Source organism: Sturnus vulgaris, chromosome 5 (genome assembly GCF_052056855.1).
Source record: "Sturnus vulgaris isolate bStuVul1 chromosome 5, bStuVul1.hap1, whole genome shotgun sequence".
Taxonomy (NCBI): Eukaryota; Metazoa; Chordata; class Aves; order Passeriformes; family Sturnidae; genus Sturnus; species Sturnus vulgaris.
In genome coordinates this window covers 74,005,362-74,023,497 of record NC_142247.1, presented here as the reverse complement: position 1 = coordinate 74,023,497, position 18,136 = coordinate 74,005,362, and the positions used below count along the sequence as shown (strand labels likewise).

The following is an 18,136-nucleotide window of genomic DNA, read 5'->3' as shown; positions in this document are numbered from 1 at the left end:
CAGCTGCTGACCAATAACAACGCGCTTCGCTGATTGACGGCTGCATCAGCCAATAGAAAGGCGGATCTGGGAGGCGACGCGTGCGCGGCAGCCAATGAGCGCACTCGGCGGGATGCGGCGGAACGTGGAGGTGAAGGCGCGGCTGAGGGCGCGGGAGGAAGCGCTCGGGGCGGCCCTCAGGCTGCAGGGGCTGCCCCAGGTGTGCCCCGGGGCAGGGCAGGGCAACGCTGAGGGACAGGTGTGCCCCGGGGCGGGGCAGGTGCTGCTCCAGACCGATACGTTCTTCCGAGTGCCGCGGGGCCGGCTCAAGCTGCGCAGGACACAGGTGAGGGGTGGCTGGAGGGGCTGGGCTTGGCCTTGGTCCCCGCCTTCACCTGTCCCCGTCCTCACCTGTGCTCACCTGTCCCTGTGCTCACGTGTCTCCAGGACGGTCGGGGCGAGCTGATTTTCTACGAGCGCCCCGACAGCGCCGGCCCCAAACTCTCGAGTTTCAGCATCACCCCCACGGCCGACCCCGAGGGGCTGCAGGTGAGCGGGGGGCGAGGGCTGGGGGTGGCCCTGTCACCCCCCTGTCACACCCCTGTCACCTGCTCTGTGCCTCCAGGCGGTGCTGGCACTGTCCTTGGGCACTGTGAGGTCCCTGTGTCACCCCTGTGACCCCTGTGTCACTCCTGTCACCCCCAGGCAGTGCTGTCCCAGTCCCTGGGCGTGCTGGGCACCGTGAGGAAGGAGCGGCTCCTGTTCCTGCTGGGCCAGACCCGGCTGCACCTGGACCGGGTTCAGGGCCTTGGGGACTTCCTGGAGCTGGAGGTGAGGGGACAGCTCTGGGGACACTGCCGGGGCAGGGGTGGCACCCCCGGGTGACCCCTGGTGTCCCCTGGGTGTCCCCAGGTGGTGCTGAGGCCGGAGCAGAGCGTGCAGGACGGGCAGCGCCTGGCACAGGAGCTGCTGCGGGAATTTGGGATCGAGGAGCAGGATCTGATCTGCGGGGCCTACCTGGATCTGCTGCTGGCACAGGGACAGGACGGGGACAACGGGGACACCGCCCAGTGCCACCCCTCAGACGGGCAGGGACAGCAGGGCTGAGGGCAGGGGGGTGTGGTGGTTGTGCCAGGGATGGGCTGTGCCCACCCCATAAACACCCTGTGCCTTATCCTGTCCCATTAACACCCTGTGCCCACCCCACAAACAACCCCTGCCCCAAAACTCCCCCCAGAAACCCCATAACTGCCCCCAGTACCACTCTGTCCCCCCCAGGGCCACCCTGTCCCTCTGTCCCCCACGCTTGATCCCAAATAAACTCTGAGCCCACCCCGTGCCCGTGTCCAGCTCTGTCCGTTCCGATGGCCTCGGGCCACCCAGGGCCACCCCTGCCATCCCCCCCGTGTCACCCCCCGTGCCCGTGGTGACAATGGGGACAGCCCCGGGGGGGTGGCAGCGATGCCCAGCCCTGAGCCCGGATTATGTCCAGCACCATCCGGAGCCTGGGATGTGCCAGGGGTGACAGATGGGTGACAGGGGGGTGACAGGGGGGTGGTGGCATCAGTGCCAGCTGCTGCTGCCACCCCCAGCCTGCCCGGGGTGGGGACCTGAGGCTGGAAAATCCCCTGGGATCCGAGTGGCCGAGGCCACCGTGTGTCCCCAAGTGCCACAGTCCCTGCGGGGATGGGGATCCCAAACCTTTTCCAGGAGGAGTTTCCTCACATTTTCCAACATTTCCCAAATTTTCCAAAGGTTCTGGTGGCCCTGGTGAGGCCTGGACTCTGGAGAGTCCTGGAGGGGCTGGAACGGGGCCAGGGAAAGGAACAGAGCTGGGAAAGGGATGGAAAAATCCAGAGGGATTTGGGAATGGGGCTGGGACAGGGCCCTGCCCTGGTGGGCAACCCCAAAACCCCAAAGGAATGAGGATGGGAATGGGAATGTTGGGATTGAGATGGGGCTGGGAATGTTGGGGTGAAGATGAGATTGGGAATGTTGGGATGGATGGATGGGAACGTTGGAATGGGTACTGGGAATGTTGGGATGAAGATGGGAATGTTGGGATGGATGAGAATGTCTGAGTGAAAACTGGGATTGGGAATGTTGGGATTTAGATGGGACTGGAAATGTTGGGATGGATGGGAATGGGAAAGTGGGGTGAAAACTGGGAATGTTGGGATGGATGGATGGATGGATGGATGGATGGATGGGAACGTTGGGATGAAGATGGGAACGTTGGGATGGATGGGAATTTCGGGAAGGAGCACAAGCAGGAGCAGGCCATGGGGGTGGCACTGGGGGATTTGGGGACACACAGGGGGTGACACTGAGGGAATTGGGGACACTGCGGGACCCCACATGGCACGGGTGGCGGTGTGCGGGTCCCACTGCCCGCCCCCAGACTGGGACCCTCGCTGGTGTCCCCTCCCCGCTCGCTGCGGCCACCAGCGGCTGTCACTGTCCGGTCCCATGGCCAGCACCAGGGACAGCTCCGCTCGCCCGCCCTGAGCGGCTCCCGGCCCGCGCGGTGATCCCGAGATCCCCCCAATCCCATTATAAAGACCCGATCCCCTGTAGAGCCCCCGATCCCCTGTAGAGCCTCCTATAGGGCCCCGGTCCCCTATAGAGTTCCTGATCTTCTATAGAGCCCCCGATCCCCTACAGACCTCCCTGATCCCCTACAGAATTCCTGATCCCCTATGGATCTCCCCGATCCCCTAAAGAGTTCCTGATCCCCTATAGAGCTTCGGGATCCCCTACAGACCCCCTGGGCCCCCTATAGACCCTCTGTCCCCCCCATACATCCCTGTCCTCGCCACCCATCCCCCCGTCCCCTTCTCCCGCCGTCAGCACCGCGGACAGCTCCGCTCCCGGCCCCTATAGAGCCCCGAGCCCCCATGGACCCCCTGACCCCCCTATAAACTGCCCTGCCCCACTACAGGACCCCCGAACCCCCCATAGACCCCCTGACCCCCCTATAAACTGCCCTGCCCCACTACAGGACCCCCGAGCCCCCATAGAACCCCTGACCCCCCTATAAACTGCTCTGCCCCACTACAGGACCCCCGAGCCCCCATAGACCCCCTGACCCCCCTATAAACCCTCCGGCCCCATTATAGAACCTCGACCCCTCCTATAGACCCCCTGACCTCCCTATAAAACCCCTGATGTCCTGTAGACTCCCTGTCCCTATAGACTCTCTGTCCCCCCCGATCTGACCCCTTCCTGCCCCTCCCCAGCCCCAGCTCTCCCTCCTGATCCCACCCCAAATCCTTCCCTTCCCTTCCCTCTCCATCCCATGGATCCCACTCCGTCTAATCCCATGGATCCCACCTCATCCCATCCCACCCCATCTAATCCCGTTGATCCTACTGATCCCATGGATCCCATACCACCCCATCCAATCCCATGGATCCCATCCCACCCCATCCAATCCCACTGATCCCATGGATCCCATCCCACCCCATCCAATCCCACTGATCCCATGGATCCCATCCCACCCCATCTCACCCCATCCAATCCCATCGATCCCATGGATCCCACCCCATCCTATTGATCCAATCCCACCCCATCTCATCCCATTATCCCATCCCTATAACCCCCCCGCCCCCAGACCCCTCCTCTCCCTCTCCCTTTCCCCTCCCTCTCCCCCCCTCCCTCCCTCCCTCCCGCCGCCCCCGCCCCTCCCGGCTCCTCCCTCTCCCCCCGTTCCCGCAGCTCCTCCCGCCCCTCTCCCCCCGTTCTCCCGCAGCTCCTCCTCCCTCTCCCCCCCGTTCCCTCCCCGTTCCCGCAGCTCCTCCCGCCCCTCTCCCCCCCCATCCCCGCGGCTCCTCCCGTCCCTCTCCCCCCTCCCTCTCCCCCGCCGCTCCCGCAGCTCCTCCCGCCGCTCCCCCCCCGCTCCCGCAGCTCCGCAGTCCGGCGCAGCCCCGGCCGGAGAAAATGGCGGATCGCGCCGAGATGTTCTCGCTCTCCACCTTCCACTCGCTCTCCCCGCCCGGCTGCCGGTGAGCGGGGTGCGGGAGCGGGGGGGGATGCGCGGGGTGCGGGGGGGGGGGATGCGGGGTCTGGCCGCCCTCCCTTCCCCTCCCGCTGCTCCCCTTGCACCGGGCCCGCTCCTCCACCCCCCTCCCGCCGCTCCCCCCGCCCGTTCACCTTGGGATGCGGGACCGGGGGGGCTCCTCCCGCACCTCCCCCGCCCTTGCGGGGCCTTTCCCGGGATTAACGCGCTCCTTCCAGAGCCCCCGGAGCATCGCGGCCGCTCCCTGCGGGCGGGGGGCTCGGGGGGCTCCTCTGTCGCCTTCCCCTCAGCGCGGCTCGGAGCCCCCCCGGCCTCCGGGCCCGCCGCATCCCGGGGCCGCTGCGGGAGGAGCCGCCGCCGCCTCTTTGTCTCTCCCGAGACGCCGCAGCGGCCCCGGGATGGGAACCGGGAATAGGAACGGGGATGGGAATGGAAATGAAGGGGGGGGGTCGGTCCTGGGAGCGGGGGGTGGGGGTTCGGCTCGGCCTGGGGGGGGATCCCGGGGGGCTCCCGGGGGATTCCCGGGATCGGTCACCTTCCCGCAGGGCCCCCGGGGGTCCCGCCCCGCGCCTGACCTTGGCTGGGTGCGGGGGCTGCGGGGTCGGGGTGCGGGGTCGGGGTGCGGGCCGGGCTGGCGCAGTGCGGGGCCGAGACACCCGGCAGGGGAATGGGAATGGGAATGGGAATGGCAGGAAGCGGCGGTGAGGGGCACCTGGGGGGCGCCGGGGATGCGGAGAGAGGAGCAAGGGGACAGCGGGGCTGCGGGACGTGTCCTTGCGTGGTTGTGGCCTGTGCTGGGCAGGGCTCCCCTTCGTCAGGATGTCCCCTAAGCCAGGATGTCCCTTCCATGAACATCCCCTTGCTCAGACTGTCCCCTCCCTCAGCATCCCCGTCCCCAGGATGTCGCCTTCTCTGAGCATCCCCGTCCCCGGCCTGTCCCTGTCCCACTCCCCCCCGTCCCCGGCCCGTCCCCTCCTCTGAGCATCCCCGTCTCCAAGACGTCCCCGTCTCCAGGATGTCCCCGTCTCCACAACGTCCCTGTCCCCGTCCCCCCATCCCTAGCATGTCCCTGTCCCCGTCCCCCCGTCCCCGGCCTGTCCCCATCCCCAGGATGTCCCTGTCCCCGTCCCTGGCCTGTCCCTGCCCGCGGTGGCGCAGGGAGGGGACGCCACAGCCTCGCTGGGCCCCGGGCCCAGTGCGAGGAGCGGGATCTGTGCCCGGAGCCATCCCAAAACCCGGGGCCGATCCCTGGGGATGCTGTGGCTGCGCTCGGGTCTCCCTGAGCATCCCGGGATCCATCCGGGAATGGTGACGGAGAACCCAAACCCGGCTGAGCCTTCCCTAAAGAACCGCGGGGAGGGAGGGCGGGGGTGCCCAGGCTTGGGGGTGTCCGGTGGGGCGGGACCCCCGGCAGGGAGAGGGAGAGGCCGAGAGGGCGGGAAGGGGCTGGGGATGCTGGATGTTTGTGGGGATGCTGGATGTTTGTGGGGATGCTGGATGTTGTGGGGATGCTCGATGTTGTGGGGATGCTGGATATGGGAATGCTCGGGCTGGGAATGCTCGATGTGGGAATTCCAGGCGCACACGCAGCCGGGCCTCGGGATGGCTCCCACCTCCCTCTCGGGCCGTGGCACTCCCAGGTGCCAGTCAGGAGCCCCAGGTGCCCAATTTGGGGTGACCACAGGGTCAGACCCGCTCCGGGCACGGCTCGGGTTGGGGTCCCGGCCGTTTTGGGGGTCCGGAGCCCCTCCCGGGCAGCGCGCAGGGAGCGGGGCTGGCAGGGATGAGGAAATTCCATCCGCCCGCGGCTCCCCGGGGAGCCCGGCCCTGGCAGCGCCGGCACCGCCGCTGTCCCCTCCCCTCCCCAGCCCTGCCCGGCCCCTTTGGGGTCCCCTCCGGCCCATCCCGGCTCGGGATGGTGGCTCTGGGGTCACTGGGATGCTGTGGGGGGTTGGTGTTGCTGCTTCCAGCCCTTCCCGATCCCCTCTGGGTGTGCGGGGCTGGGTGAGACCCCCTGGCCCTGTCCCCTCCCTCGGCTCCGCTCCTGTCCCTCGGTGCCAGCCGGGCCCCGGAGTGTCCCCAAGGTGGGACGGGCACTGTCCTTGTCCCTGCTGCTCATCCCCGGCGCTGTGTCCCTGCAGCCGTGGCCAGGGCGCTGCTTTTGGGGTTCCGGCGGGGAGATTGTGGGACTGGATTGGTTCTCACCGCTGGTTCCATCCCATCATAGTGTCCCCATCCCACTGTGACCATCCCACTGTGTCATCCCCATTCCACCACAGTGTTCCCATCCCACTGTGACCATCCCACTGTGTCATCCCCATTCCACCACAGTGTTCCCATCCCACTGTGACCATCCCAGCCCAAAGCAGTGTCCCCATCCCAGTATCCCATCCCAGTATCCCATCCCTGTATCCCATTATCCCATCCCAGTTTCCCCCCCACTGAGGAGGGTCCAGGGGTGCAGGAGTGAATCCCGGGGTCCCCACCCCCAGAAGACTCAGCCCCACTGTCCCCCCCCAGGTGGTCACGGGACCCCCTAAGAGCCCTGGGAGGGCCCCGGGGTTCTTCCTACAGGGAGGCAGATCCCAAAATTGTGTAGGGTTGGGGAGATGGGTCTGCACCCCATAGGGCTGTGCACCCCAAAATCCTGGGATCTGCACCCCGATATCCTGGGGCTCTGCATCCCAAAACATTTCTGCTCCCCAACACCCCGGGGCGAGTTCGACACCACGAAACCCCAAAGAGTTCTGAACCCCAAAGAGTTCCGCACTTTGACATCCCATAGCTCACCCCAAAGACTTCTGAACCCCACAATTCCTGTTCCCCTACACCCCAAAGCATTTTACACCCCGACATCCCAGGGCTCTGCACCCCAAAACCTCCTCTCCCTGACACCCCGGGACCCTTCACCCCACAGCCCTGAGGCTCCCCTGTCCTTTGGGGTTTTGGGGTCCCGTTCCCGCCGCAGCCCCGGCCCCGTCTCCGTTTCTGCCGCTTTTGCCCCAAATTTGCGCGGATTCGGCGCGGCCGTGCCCTACTTGTGGGAATTATGGGATTAGGGGAATCTTCCTGCCGGGGGATCGGCAGCAGGCGCGGGGCCCCGTGCGGGGGACAGGAGGGGGACAGGGGACGGCCCTGACCCCCTCTGGGGTGTGCCACACTCCGGGATGAGCCCCCCGCACCTGCAGGAGCCCACCCGGGGGTCCCCAACCCCATGGAGGGTGGGCACAGGGTCCTGCTGGTGACTGGGTGCTGTCACCACCCCTGGGGACGAACTCGGGGTCCTGCGTGTCCCCGACCCCATGGAGGGTGGCAGAGGGTCCCAGTGGCACCCAGGCCATATCTCCCACCTCACCAATCCCCCCCAAACTCCCAATTTCTGTTTTCCGACCCCAAATCCCTCCGGGATTTCTCTCCGTTCCCGTTATTCCCGCTGGTTTCCATGGCACCCCCCGTTCCCCGGGAATGAGCTCCGGGTGTCACAGCCCGGGTCCCCTTTGTCACCCCCAGCCGTGCCCGTGTGACACCCAAGTGTCCCCCCAGCAGCACAGGACACCCCAAAGCTGGCGCTGGTGACCGTCCCCTCCCCAGCTCGGCTCCGGGGACTCTGCTGGGCCGGGAATTTGGGACGTGTGGTGGCCTCGGCACCTCCGCCCAGCCGGTGCCACCGCGTGGTGACAGCGGCGTGGTGACGTAGCACTGTGGCTGTCCTGTGCCAGCACCCAGGGGTGGCAGGGGAGTGGTGACATGTCTGTGTGATTATCCTGTGTCAGCACCCAGGGGTGGCAGTGTTTGGTGCCATGTGCATGTGGCACCTGAGGGTGACAGTGTTGTGATGCCATGTCCGTGTGGCACCCAGGGGTGACAGTGTTATGGTGACATGTCCGTGTGGTTGTCCTGTGCCAGGACCCAGAGGTGACAGAGTCATGGTGCCATGTCCATGTGGCACCAAGGGTGACAATGTTTTGATGAAATGTGCATGTGACATCCAGAGGCGACAGAGTCGTGGTGCCATGTCTGTGTGGCACTAGAGGTGACAGGGTTACAGTGCCGTGTCTGTGTGACACCAATGTTCTGCTGCCACGTCCGTGTGGCACCCAGAGGTGACAGTGTTATGGTGACGTGTCCCTGTGTTTGTCCTGTGCCAGGACCCAGAGGTGACAGAGTCGTGGTGCCATGTCCGTGTGGCACTCAGAGGTGACAGAGTCGTGGTACCATGTCTATGTGGCACTCAGAGGTGACAATGTCCTGGTGCCATGTCTGTGTGGCACTCAGAGGTGACAATGTCCTGGTGCCATGTCTCTGCTGCTCCCGTGCCGAGGGTGTCACCCATACACGCACGGATGTCCCCTTTGCTCTCACGGTGCCATCGAGGCCCTGCCGCGCTGTCCCTGAGCCGTGTCCCTGCTGTCCCTGAGCCGTGTCCCCGCTGTCCCCAGGCCCCCCCAGGACATCAGCCTGGAGGAGTTCGATGACGAGGACCTGTCGGAGATCACGGACGATTGCGGCATCGGCCTCAACTACGACTCGGACCACTACGAGAAGGTGCGGGAGCCTGGTGGCCCTTGGGGACACCGTGGGGACACCGGGCTGTGACACAACTCACCTGCAGCGCTGCCACCGCCGTGCTGGCTCCGCTGGCAAAGCGGGTGACCCGGGAGCTCCCTTGTCCCCTCTTGTGGGGGGGGGGTGTTGGGGACACTGCCACCCCCTCGGTGGCAGGGACGGTGTCCCCAGCGCTGTCCCCGTGTCCCTGAGCCGGTGTCACCCGCAGGACTGCCTGGTGCTGGAGCGCGGGGAGCAGCCGCACCCCGTGTGCACCTTCCAGGACGACTTCCAGGAGTTCGAGATGATCGACGACAACGACGACGACGAGGAAGAGGAGGAGGAGGAGGAGGAAGGCAACGAGCTGGAGGCGCCGCCGTCCCCTTCGGCCTCGCCCATCCCCTCGCCAGCCCTGGAGGAGACGCAGAAGCACCGGCCCACGACCCTGAACCTGACAGCCCCGGGCACACAGGTGAGGCGGGCGTGGCTGCAGGTGACGTGTCCCTGTGGCGTGGTGTCCCCTTCCCCCGGGTCACTGTCCCCTTCCCCCTGGAATCACTGTCCTTTCCCGCCAGTGTCATTGTCCCTTCCCCCTTTGAGTCTGTGTCACTTCCCCCCCAGTGTCACTGTTCCTTCACCCCTGGTGTCACTGTCCCCTTCCCCCTTTGGGTCTGTGTCCCCTTCCCCCCCCCGGGTCACTGTCCCTTCTCCCCCAGGGTCTGTGTCCCTTGTCCCCATCCCCACCCCCGTGTCCCCCCTTTCCCGCACTGGGGGCTCCCCGGGCCGTGTGGCCGCAGGGATGTCCCGGTGTCGCTGTGTGGCCTCAGGGATGTCCCCGTGTCGCTGTGTGGCCGCAGGGATGTCCCCCCGGGCGGTGTGGCCGCAGGGATGTCCCCCCGGGCCGTGTGGCCGCAGGGATGTCCCCGTGTCGCTGTGTGGCCGCAGGGATGTCCCCGTGTCGCCGCGCACGCGCCGCCGCAGTGTGTGGGATGCTCAGCGGCTGCAGCCGCCGGCGTTGCCGGGGGAACCGCGGGCCCTCGGGAATTTCGGGGGGGCCCCCCCCGCTTTTCCCGGGGGGGCACCGCGCTCTGCTGGGCTGGGGGGGGGCTCTGGGAGGTGGCGGTCACCGCGAGGGGGACAAAGGGACAAAGCCCAGGGGTCTGGGCGGGCCGGGACCCCGCGCTGCTCCGTCATCCCTTGGAGGAGGGAGGGGTGGAGCCCCTGGATCCGCTTGGATCTGCCCCATGGGGGGTCCTGGGAGGAGGTGACATCCTGGTCCTGTGTCCCTGTGTCCCTGTCCCCCCCTGCAGCCATCCCTGTGTGCCTTAGAACCCATCCTTGTGACCCCCAGAACTGATCCCCGTGTCCCCCAGAATCCATCTCTGTGTATCCCCTAGAACTCATCCCTTCCATTCCCAATCCCCCATTCCCATCCCGGTCCCCTCGGTGCCCCAATCCCTGTCAGGGCCGCCCCGGTTGGTCCCGGTGGCTCCGGCCGCGCTCCCTAATCCCTCCCTAATCCTCCTCCCGCCGGGATCCGCCGGGATTAGCGCTGCCCGCGCTTCCCGGCGGGACAATCCGCAGCTGCCGCCGCCACATTCCCAAAAAATCCCGGGGGCTCCCGAACGTTCCCGGGGGCTCCGGGGGCGGCCCGGGGGTCCCTCTGCGGGGTGGGGCCGTGCTCCTGGGGTCTCACACGGGTGCCGTGCCGTGCCGTGCCGTGCCAGGCTCCCGGAGCTCGCCTGGCCGGGCAGGGGATCCAGGGATGGATGTGGATCCGTGCCCTAATCCGGATAAACCCCGCGCATGTGGCACGGGGGCTGCCAGACCCCTCCGAGCCCACCCCCGGTGTCCCCCCGGAGTCCCCAGACACCCCCCGGGGTCGGGGGTCCCCCTCTGAACCCCCCTCCCCTCTGTGCTCTCCCCCCAGGATTCCCTGAACAACAACGGCGGCTTCGCTCCCTCCGCGCCCCGGCCCAGCTGGCAGGACGCGCTCCTCCACTCCTCCTCCTCCTCCTCTTCCTCACACACCGGTGAGCGGCAGCGGGAGGGACAGCGCGGGGGGACGGTGACACTGGGACGGTGACACAGACAGTGACACTGGGACAGCGGGGTGTGACAGTGGCACTGACAGCGGGCTGTGCGGGTGTGGCAGTGGGCTGTGACAGTGACACTGTGACAGTGGGGCTGTGCCAACGCGGGTGTGACAGTGACACTGACAGCGGGGTGTGACAGCTGAGCTGTGCCAATGGGCTGTGCCGACGCGAGTGTGACACCGGGGTGTGACAGTGACACTGAGACAGCGGGGTGTGGCAGTGGGGTGTGACAATGGACTGAGACAGCGGGGTGTGACAGTGACACTGTGCCACTCGGGCTGTGGCAGTGGGGTGTGACAGTGACACTGTGCCACTCGGGGTGTCCCCGCGGGCTCACCCCGGCCCCGTGTCGCCCTCCCCGCAGGACACTCGTCCCCCCACGCCTGCATCCTGGACGGACCCTGCCTGGAGAGCCCGCCGGGCCCCGGGGGGGCCCCCCCCTCGCTGCCGCCCTCCCCCCTGGACTCGCAAGGCAACAGCCCCGAGTCCCTGGCACATGGTAACCCATCGCCCCCGAGAGCCGCGCCCGATTTTAACATGAACCTCATCTCCGCTGCGCTCCGAGCTCCGCTCTCCCCGCCGCGCCCCCGCCAGCCGCCCCCGCCTCACCCCTGTCTCTCTCCAACAGGGCCCGCCGCTCCCCCCGGCGCCCCCGACGCCGCCCCCCCGCCCCAGGCCGCCCCCCAGGCCCCCACGCAGCCCCAGGGCGGCGCCAGCCCGGGGTCCCCCCGCCCGCAGCCGCAGCCGCGGCCGCAGCCCCGGCCGGAGCGGGACGGGGCTCCCGCGGAGCCGCTCAGCTCCGACGGGGAGGGTGCCCGGTCCGGCCGGGCCGCCAGCGTGCGCGGCCACCCCTCGGGCTCCTCGGAGACCACCTCGCCCTCCTCGGACCCGGGCATCGAGGCCGACCTCACGAGCCGCACGGCCAAGCCCTTCCTGCCCGGCGGGCGGCGAGGGGACGAGCTGAGCTCGCCCGGCTCTGACTCGGACGTGGACGGGGAGCTCGAGGCGGCTTTCGCCGGCGGGCGCCTGGTCAGCAACATGATCTCATCCATCTCGGAGACCGAGCTGGACCTGAGCAGCGACAGCAGCAGCGGCCGCTCGTCGCACCTCACCAACTCCATCGAGGAGGCCAGCTCGCCCGGCTCCGAGGGCGAGCTGGAGCCCGAGCTGGAGGCGCCCGGCCTGCTGGGCATCAAGGACTCGCTGCTGCTGGACAAGGGCAAGGAGGACGAGGAGGAGCCGGCCGAGAGGGGCCCGCCGGAGCGCGGCGTGGTCAGGAGGGAGAGCCTGGCCGAGCTGAAGATGGACGCCTACTACGACAGCCTGGACCCGGCCGACGGCCCCGCGCCCGAGGGCCAGACCGACGTGTCCAGCGCCAGCCCCCCGGACCTGAAGATCGACCCCGACCACAGCCTGGAGAGCATCCGCCGCTCCTTCTACCTGCCCGTGGGGCCCAAGCTGATGCCCGAGGCGGACGAGGAGGACAACAGCGAGTACGACTCGGACTCGGAGTCGGAGCCCGACCTGAGCGAGGACTCGGACTCGCCGTGGCTGCTCAGCAACCTGGTGAACAAGATGATCTCGGAGGGCTCGTACCCCATCAAGTGCCCGGACGAGTGTTTCCAGAACAGCCACTCGCTGTGCGACACCATCTCGCCCGCCTCCGACCTGGAGCCCGAGATCCTGAGCGAGGCGCTGGACGAGGAGCCGGGCCCGCGGGACTCGCCGGTGGCGCTGGGGGACGCGGCGGCGGTGCCAGCGCGGTGCCCGCGCGGTGCCATCGAGCTGGTGGACATGGAGACGCTGCGCTGCTCCCTGGCCGAGGCCGAGCACGCGGCCGCCGAGCCGCCACCGGAGCCGCCGGCCGAGGAGCCGGGGCCTTTCCTGTTCCTCAGCAACCCCACCAACGACACCATCGCGCCCGTGTGCCCCGGCCGCCCCGTCGCCCTCGGCCGCCTGGACGCCTCCGAGGTCTTGGCCACCTTGGGTTGCCGCCCGGTGGCCCCGCCGCGGGTGTCCCCCGGCACCGAGCCCGCTGTCACCGGTGGCGGCCCCGAGCGCTGGGACCTGGACTCGGGCGTGCTGGAGGCCGACTCCATGATCGACGACGTCCGGTTAGCGCCCGACGCCGACCCCGCCGCGCTGGACGTGTCCACGGCCAAGACCAACCGCGGCTTCGCCATGGCCCTGGAGGAGGCCGAGCCGCCCTTGGTGGCCCCGTGCCACCGGGGCAGCCCGGCCGGGGAGGGGCCGCTGGCACCGGAGCCGCCGGCGCTGGACGAGTCGCTGGCCTACGACTCGGTCAAGTACACGCTGGTGGTGGACGAGCACACGCAGCTGGAGCTGGTGAGCCTGCGGCGCTGCACGTCCGTGCTCAGCGACGACAGCGACATCCTGAGGGCCTGCGACGACGAGGTGGCCTTCGGCGACGGGCTGGTGGCCCCCGACGCGCGCAGCTCCTCCGAGGACTCGTCCCCCGAGGCCGACCTGCAGTTCTCCAAGAAGTTCCTCAATGTCTTCGTCAACAGCACCTCGCGCTCCTCCAGTAAGTGGCGGTGCCGTGTCGTGACGTGTCGTGACGTGTCGTGACGTGTCGTGACGTGTCACGGTGTCCTGGGCTGCTCTGGGTGACCTTGGCATGCCGGCTGCCCTCCGTGCCCAGCCCCAGCCATTCCTGCTGTGGCATGTCACGATATGTCACGGGATGTCACGATATGTCACGGGATGTCACGATATGTCGCGCCATGCTGTCCTGGCTCTTCTCACACGGGCTGTTGTGTCCCAGCCATCCTGGCCGTGGCACCATTCCCACGTGCCATGTCGTGTCACGATATGTCACGGCATGTCTGGGATGTCACGGCATGTCGTGACATGTCGTGGGAGACGGGGCAGGCTCACAGTGACCACAAGGCTCTGCTGGGCAGGGTCCAGGTGGGACCCCCCGGAGGGTTCTGACCCCATGAGTGACCCTCAGGGACAGGGGCAGGATGTCCCCCAGCTGTCCGCTGTGTCCCCTGTCCCGTGGGGGTGTCCCCAGCTGTCCCCTGTGTCCCCTGCCATGGCTGTCCCCACAGGCACAGAGTCCTTCGGGCTCTTCTCCTGCATGGTGAACGGCGAGGAGCGGGAGCAGACCCACCGCGCTGTCTTCAGGTGAGGCCACCCCAGGTGACACCCACGGGCCCCCCAGGGCCACCCCAGCGCCCCCTGCCCACCCTGGTGCCCCCGGGGCGATCCAGATTCAGTCCCTGGGCTCTGGGGGTGTCGTGTCCCCAGGGCAGGCACCCCATGGGTGCCACGGGGGGGGTTTGGGGTGACCACGACATCGGGGGGTGAGGAGGTGATGAGGGGCACAGGGGTGGGGGTTGGGTTTTGGGGGTGACCAGGGGGTGTGGGGGTCACTGTCCTTTCTTCCCCTGGGTCCCCCCAGCCCCCAGTTGGCTTTGGGGCTGACCAGAAGGTGAAGGATGTGGGGGTGTGGGTTTGGGGGAGTGACCAGGAGACGAGGGCAGTGGATTTGGGGCTGACCAGAAGGTCAGGAATGTGGCTTTGGGATCACCAGGAGCTCAGGGAGGTGACTTTGGGGGTGACCAGGAGCTCAGGGCAGTGACTTTGGGGGTGCTGATGACCTGATGGGCACTGAGCAGTGTGTCTGCACCCCATCCCATTATCCCATCCCATTATCCCATTACCCCATCCCATTATCCCATTATCCCACCCCATCCCAGGTTCATCCCACGCCACGAGGACGAGCTGGAGCTGGACGTGGACGATCCCATCCTGGTGGAGCTGGAGGAGGACGATTACTGGTACCGGGGTTACAACATGAGGACGGGCGAGCGCGGCATCTTCCCCGCCTTCTACGCCCACGAGGTGGTGGGACACGCCCGGGACGCCATCGGTGCGAGCCCAGGGACCCCCGGGCATCCGGGGAGGGGTCCGGGGGCTTTGGGGTGCTCTGAGAAACGAGCTTTGATCTTCCTGTGATTGTGTGATTGTGTGATTGTGTGATTCAGGGATTGATTCTGTGATTGTGGATTGTGTGGTTCTGTGATTCTCTCTGTGATTGATTCTGTGACTGATTCTGTAATTCCGTGATTCTGTGATTGTGACTGATTCGTGATTCTGTGATTGATTTTATGATTGTGTGATTGATTCTGTAATTCTGTGATTCTGTGATTGATTCTGTGATTGTGTGATTGATTCTGTGATTCTGTGATTGATTTTATGATTGTGTGATTGATTCTGTGATTCTGTGATTCTGTGATTGATTCTGTGATTGTGTGATTATTTGATTTTGTGATTCTTTGATTTTGTGATTGATTTCACGATTCTGTGATTCTGTGTGATTGTGTGATTTCTTTCATTCTGATTCTGTGATGGATTCCGTGATTCCCTGATTGTGATCCGTGATTTCTGACGCTCTCCCTGCCCTTTCCCGGCAGGTCTGAAGAGGAACCCGTGCTGGGTGGAGCGCTTTAACGTGCAGTTCCTGGGCTCGGTGGAGGTCCCGTACCACCAGGGCAATGGGATCCTGTGCGCGGCCATGCAGAAGGTGAGGAGGGGGCGGGGCGGGGGTCCCGCGGGGCCCTGGGACCCCCCTGACACCGCTGGACCCCCCCAGATCGCCACCACCAGGAAGCTGACGGTGCACCTGCGGCCCCCGGCCAGCTGTGACCTGGAGGTGACACTGCAGGGCATCAAACTCATCCTGACCGTCACCGAGTACAGCCCCGAGCACGAGGTGAGCGGGGCCGGGGACTGGGGGGCACCGGGAGGGGTCTGGGGGGCACCGGGAGGGGTCTGGGGGTGACCAGGATGTGATGAGGGGTGCAGGGATCTGGGTTTGGGGGTCAAAAAGGAGTTTTGGGGGTGACCAGGAGTGTGGTGGGTGCAGGAATCTGGGTTTGGGGGGCAAGGAGTAAGCGGGTGACCACAGGAGCAGACAGGAGAAGATTTTGGGGGTGACCAGGATATGATGAGGGGTGCAGGGATCTGGGTTTGGGGGGCAAAAAGGAGATTTGGGGGTGACCAGGAGAGGAGGGGTGCGAGGGTCTGGATTTAGGGGGTGAGGAAGGGGTGGATGGTAGAGGGCTCTGGATTTGGGGGTGACCAGGAGGGGAGATGAACATGGGGTTGGGTTTTGGGTCTGATGAGGGGCTCAGGGCTCTGGATTTGGGGGTGACCAGGAGGTGCCTGGTGCAGATTCGGGGCTGTGGGTTGGGGGGCTGCTGCTGAGGGGGGACACAGATTTTGGGGGGCTCTGACCCAGAGGCTCCTCTCTGCCCTGCCCTGCCGCAGTTCGAGCGCTGCAGCCACTTCTTCCAGATGAAGAACATCTCCTTCTGTGGGTGCCACCCCCGGAACAGCTGGTGAGCCCCCCGGGCACCCCGAGACACCCCCACCAAATTCAGGGGCACCCCAAGGGACCCCCACCATCCATGGGAGCCCCAAGGGACCCCCACCCTGCCAGGGACACCCCGGAGCCCCCTGCCCGCTCCTGGTCGCCCCTGGCGTGGCTGTCCCGGGGCTCTGGGGGTGGTCTCGGGGCAGGTTTTGGGGTGCCCCCCTGAGCCCGTGCCCCCCTCCCCAAACCCATTTGCAGCTATTTCGGGTTCATCACCAAGCACCCGGTGCTGAGCCGCTTCGCCTGCCACGTGTTCGTGTCCCAGGAGTCCATGAGACACGTGGCCGAGTGTGTCGGGTACGGGACACGGCGACACGGGGACATGGGGACATGGGGGGGGACATGGAGGGGCTTGGGGGGACATGGGGAACACGGGGACATGGAGGGGGCATGGGGGACATGGGGGGCGCAGGGGGGACAGGGGACACGGGGACATGGGCGACACGGGGGGTACGGGGGACATTGGGGGACAAAGGGGCACGGAGGGAGTACGGGGGGTCGGGGGGGTACGGGGACACGGGGGACATGGGGGGGACAGGGCTGGGGGCAGGGGTTGGCTGGGATGGGGCTGGGGGTGCAGGGGGATTGGGGGTTCAGGGATTGGGGTCTGGGTGCAGCGTTTTGGGGTGCAGCTGCTCCGGGACTGGGTTTGGGGTGCTGGGGGTGTTGGGGTGCCCGGGCACTGGGGGTGCTGTGCCTGCTCTGGGGGTGCCCGCAGGCGGTTTTTTGGGGTCTCAGTGGGTGCTGGGGGTGCCCCCTCCCCCCTCTGAACCCCTCCCCCCATTGCCCCCCCAGCCGAGCGTTTCAGGAATATTACCAGGAGCACCTGGAGTACGCCTGCCCCACAGAGGACATCTACCTGGAGTAGGGGTCCTGTGTCACCTCCCCAGGGTCCTGTGTCACCCCCCTAGGGACCTGGTGTGACCCCAGGGACCTGTGTCACCTCCCCAGGGACTCTGTGTCACCCCCCCCCCAGGGATCCGGTGTCACCCCCCCCAGGGACTCTGTGTCACCCCCTAGGGACCCTGGGTGACCCAGGGACCGAGTGTCACCCACCCAGGGATTCTGTGTCACCCAAGGACCGGTGTCATCCCCCAGGGACCCTGTGTGGTGTCACCCCCAGGGACTCTGGTGTCACCCCCAGAGATTCTGTCTGACCCACGCCCCTCCCCTCCCCCCCCCCCCCAAGTCCCCCCCGCCTCTGGGGGGCCCGGGGGTCCCCTCGGGAGGTGACACGGCCCAGCCGGGGGGTGACACAGCCCGAGTGGCCCCCCCTGCATGAGCACCGCCAGCCTTGGGGACAGCGGGACCCGCGACTTTGGGGACACTGGGGGGGGGGGGGGGCTCAGGGCATTTTGGGGGGGTCCGGGGCCAGCTCGGGATGGAGGGGGGGGGGGGGGAAGGCGGACACCCCCAAATCCTCGCTGTCCCCCCAAAGGAACGGGGATCCCCCAGAGCTGCCCCCCCCTCCCCCGTCCCCGGGTGTGCTGTCCCTCGTGTCGGTGTCCCCGGCTGTCCCCTCCCGCCACCGAGCTCGGGCCCGGGGGGGTCCCGGGGCCGCCCCCCCCTCACTGCTGTGCCTGGTGGTCCCTCGCTTCGGCCCCTGTCGCCCAGCGCTATCGTGACTATATCGCCACCGCCCGCTCGATGTCCCGATATTTATCTGTAACTCAGCAGCCAGAGGAGCCCCCGAGCCACTGTGCCAGCCCCGGCTGTCCCCACGCCGTTGTCACCCACTTGGTCTTTCAATAAAATATATGCTTGGTGTGAGCTGGGGACACTGCGGGGACACTGTGGGGACGGGGATGGGGACAGTGGAGGGACACTGATTGGTGTGAGCTGGGGACACTGTGGGGACAGTGTGGGGACAGTGTGGGGACACTGCTTGGTGTGATCTGAGGGCGCTGCGGGGACAATGTTGGGGACAATGTTTGGGACAGTGTTGGGGGACACTGCTGAGATCACCCAGGGGAGTTGGGGAGGCCCAGGTGAGTTGGGGACCCTCTGCTCCTTCCTTTGTCCCTTGTCCTTTGTCCCCCGAGGGTCCCCCATGGCCAGGCCGTGGGTGCCACCCCCTGTCCTGGCACTGGGGAC

General features: G+C 66.8%; 2 protein-coding genes across 2 annotated transcripts; both read left to right on the top strand.

The window, feature by feature from the left end:
• The first annotated feature begins 108 nt into the window (after positions 1–108).
• LOC106862028 (uncharacterized) lies at positions 109–1,316 on the top strand. Its single transcript, XM_088166005.1, has 4 exons — positions 109–325; positions 427–528; positions 685–810; positions 892–1,316. The coding sequence occupies exons 1-4, from the start codon at positions 113–115 to the stop codon at positions 1,084–1,086; spliced, it is 636 nt and encodes a 211-aa protein (XP_088022131.1). The 5' UTR covers positions 109–112; the 3' UTR covers positions 1,087–1,316.
• Positions 1,317–3,839: 2,523 nt separating this feature from the next.
• On the top strand, positions 3,840–17,812 carry MAPK8IP2 (mitogen-activated protein kinase 8 interacting protein 2). Its single transcript, XM_088166006.1, has 12 exons — positions 3,840–3,983; positions 8,437–8,542; positions 8,772–9,014; positions 10,473–10,575; positions 11,003–13,183; positions 13,713–13,788; positions 14,364–14,536; positions 15,081–15,190; positions 15,260–15,379; positions 15,937–16,007; positions 16,241–16,339; positions 16,838–17,812. Exons 1-12 carry the CDS (start codon positions 3,919–3,921, stop codon positions 16,908–16,910), a joined length of 3,420 nt encoding a protein of 1,139 aa, XP_088022132.1. The 5' UTR covers positions 3,840–3,918; the 3' UTR covers positions 16,911–17,812.
• The last annotated feature ends 324 nt before the right edge of the window (positions 17,813–18,136 follow it).

Coding starts and splice junctions, on each gene's coding strand:
- MAPK8IP2 (XM_088166006.1), top strand. CDS start 3,919: ATGGCGGATCGCGCCGAGATGTTCTCGCTCTCCACCTTCCACTCGCTC. Junction 8,543..8,771: donor ACTCGGACCACTACGAGAAG/GTGCGGGAGCCT, acceptor TGTCACCCGCAG/GACTGCCTGGTGCTGGAGCG. Junction 10,576..11,002: donor CTCCTCTTCCTCACACACCG/GTGAGCGGCAGC, acceptor CCCTCCCCGCAG/GACACTCGTCCCCCCACGCC.
- LOC106862028 (XM_088166005.1), top strand. CDS start 113: ATGCGGCGGAACGTGGAGGTGAAGGCGCGGCTGAGGGCGCGGGAGGAA. Junction 326..426: donor TCAAGCTGCGCAGGACACAG/GTGAGGGGTGGC, acceptor ACGTGTCTCCAG/GACGGTCGGGGCGAGCTGAT. Junction 529..684: donor CCGACCCCGAGGGGCTGCAG/GTGAGCGGGGGG, acceptor TGTCACCCCCAG/GCAGTGCTGTCCCAGTCCCT.